General features: G+C 56.6%; 1 protein-coding gene across 1 annotated transcript in view; it reads left to right on the top strand.

The window, feature by feature from the left end:
* The window catches only part of LOC104514713 (G-protein coupled receptor 12-like), a 991-nt gene extending 280 nt beyond the window's left edge, over positions 1–711 (top strand). The window contains 1 exon segment of the mRNA XM_010158465.1: positions 7–711. Within this exon segment, the coding sequence (XP_010156767.1) occupies positions 7–711 (705 nt within the window).
* The last annotated feature ends 447 nt before the right edge of the window (positions 712–1,158 follow it).

Here is a 1,158-nt window from a genome sequence, read left to right on the forward strand (position 1 = left end):
CTGCATTTCGCCTTTGTCTACTTCCTCCCGTCGGAGTCGGTCAGCCTGCTGACGGTCGGGCTTTTGGTCACCTCCTTCACGGCCAGCGTCAGCAGCTTGCTGACCATCACCATCGACCGCTACCTGTCCCTCTACAACGCCCTGACCTACTACTCGGAGCGGACGGTCACCAGGACTTACGTCATGTTGATCCTGACCTGGGGCGCCTCCGTCTGCTCCGGGCTCCTGCCCGTCCTGGGCTGGAACTGCCTGAGGGATCCCTCTGCCTGCAGCGTCGTCAAACCGCTGACCAAAAACCACCTCGTCCTCCTCTCCCTCTCCTTCTTCCTGGTCTTGGCGGCGATGCTCCAGCTCTACATCCAGATCTGCAGGATCGTCTGCCGGCACGCTCACCAGATCGCCGTCCAGAGGCACTTCCCGGCCGCTTCCCACGACGTCACCAGGCGGAAAGGCATCGCCACCTTGGCCGTCATCCTGGGCACCTTCGCCTCGTGCTGGCTGCCCTTCGCCGTTTACTGCTTGCTGGGGGACGACAGCTACCCGGCGCTCTACACCTACGCCACCCTCCTCCCCGCCACCTACAACTCCGTGCTCAACCCCGTCATCTACGCCTTCCGGAACCAGGAGATCCAGAAGGTGCTGTGGGCCGTGTGCTGCGGGTGCTTCTCCGACGCCGTGCCCTTCCGCTCCCGCTCCCCCAGCGACGTCTGACACGGCCCCATCCCCACCGGTTTCTCTTCCCCTTCCCACCCCGTTTTCATTCCCAGAGACACGTGGAGGGAGCTCTCGGCATCATCCCAGCTCCGTCCTTTTGGGCACACCCCCCCTTCCCTCTATTTTTCCACTTTTTTAGTTTACAGAGAGAAAACCGTATTTTTTATCCATCTTATCTATATTTATGCCTGTGACGGGGGGAGAGCCTCATATTTTCTTTAAAACGATTTATGATGCTTTATTTTTTTAAGGGGGGGGCGCGACCGTCTCCCCTTTTGCTTTTTTACAGCCTCGTTATTTACCTCAGAGAGTTAAAATATATTTTGTACATGCAGCGGGGGAAGGGGAAGGGGGCAAGATTCACTGTGAGGGACTCAAACCCACCCCCATCCGTTTATTTATTGTATTTTAATTATTATTTAATATGATTTTAATGACCTCCCC

This window comes from Eurypyga helias, unplaced genomic scaffold, assembly GCF_000690775.1.
Source record: "Eurypyga helias isolate BGI_N326 unplaced genomic scaffold, ASM69077v1 scaffold25819, whole genome shotgun sequence".
NCBI classification, from domain to species: Eukaryota; Metazoa; Chordata; class Aves; order Eurypygiformes; family Eurypygidae; genus Eurypyga; species Eurypyga helias.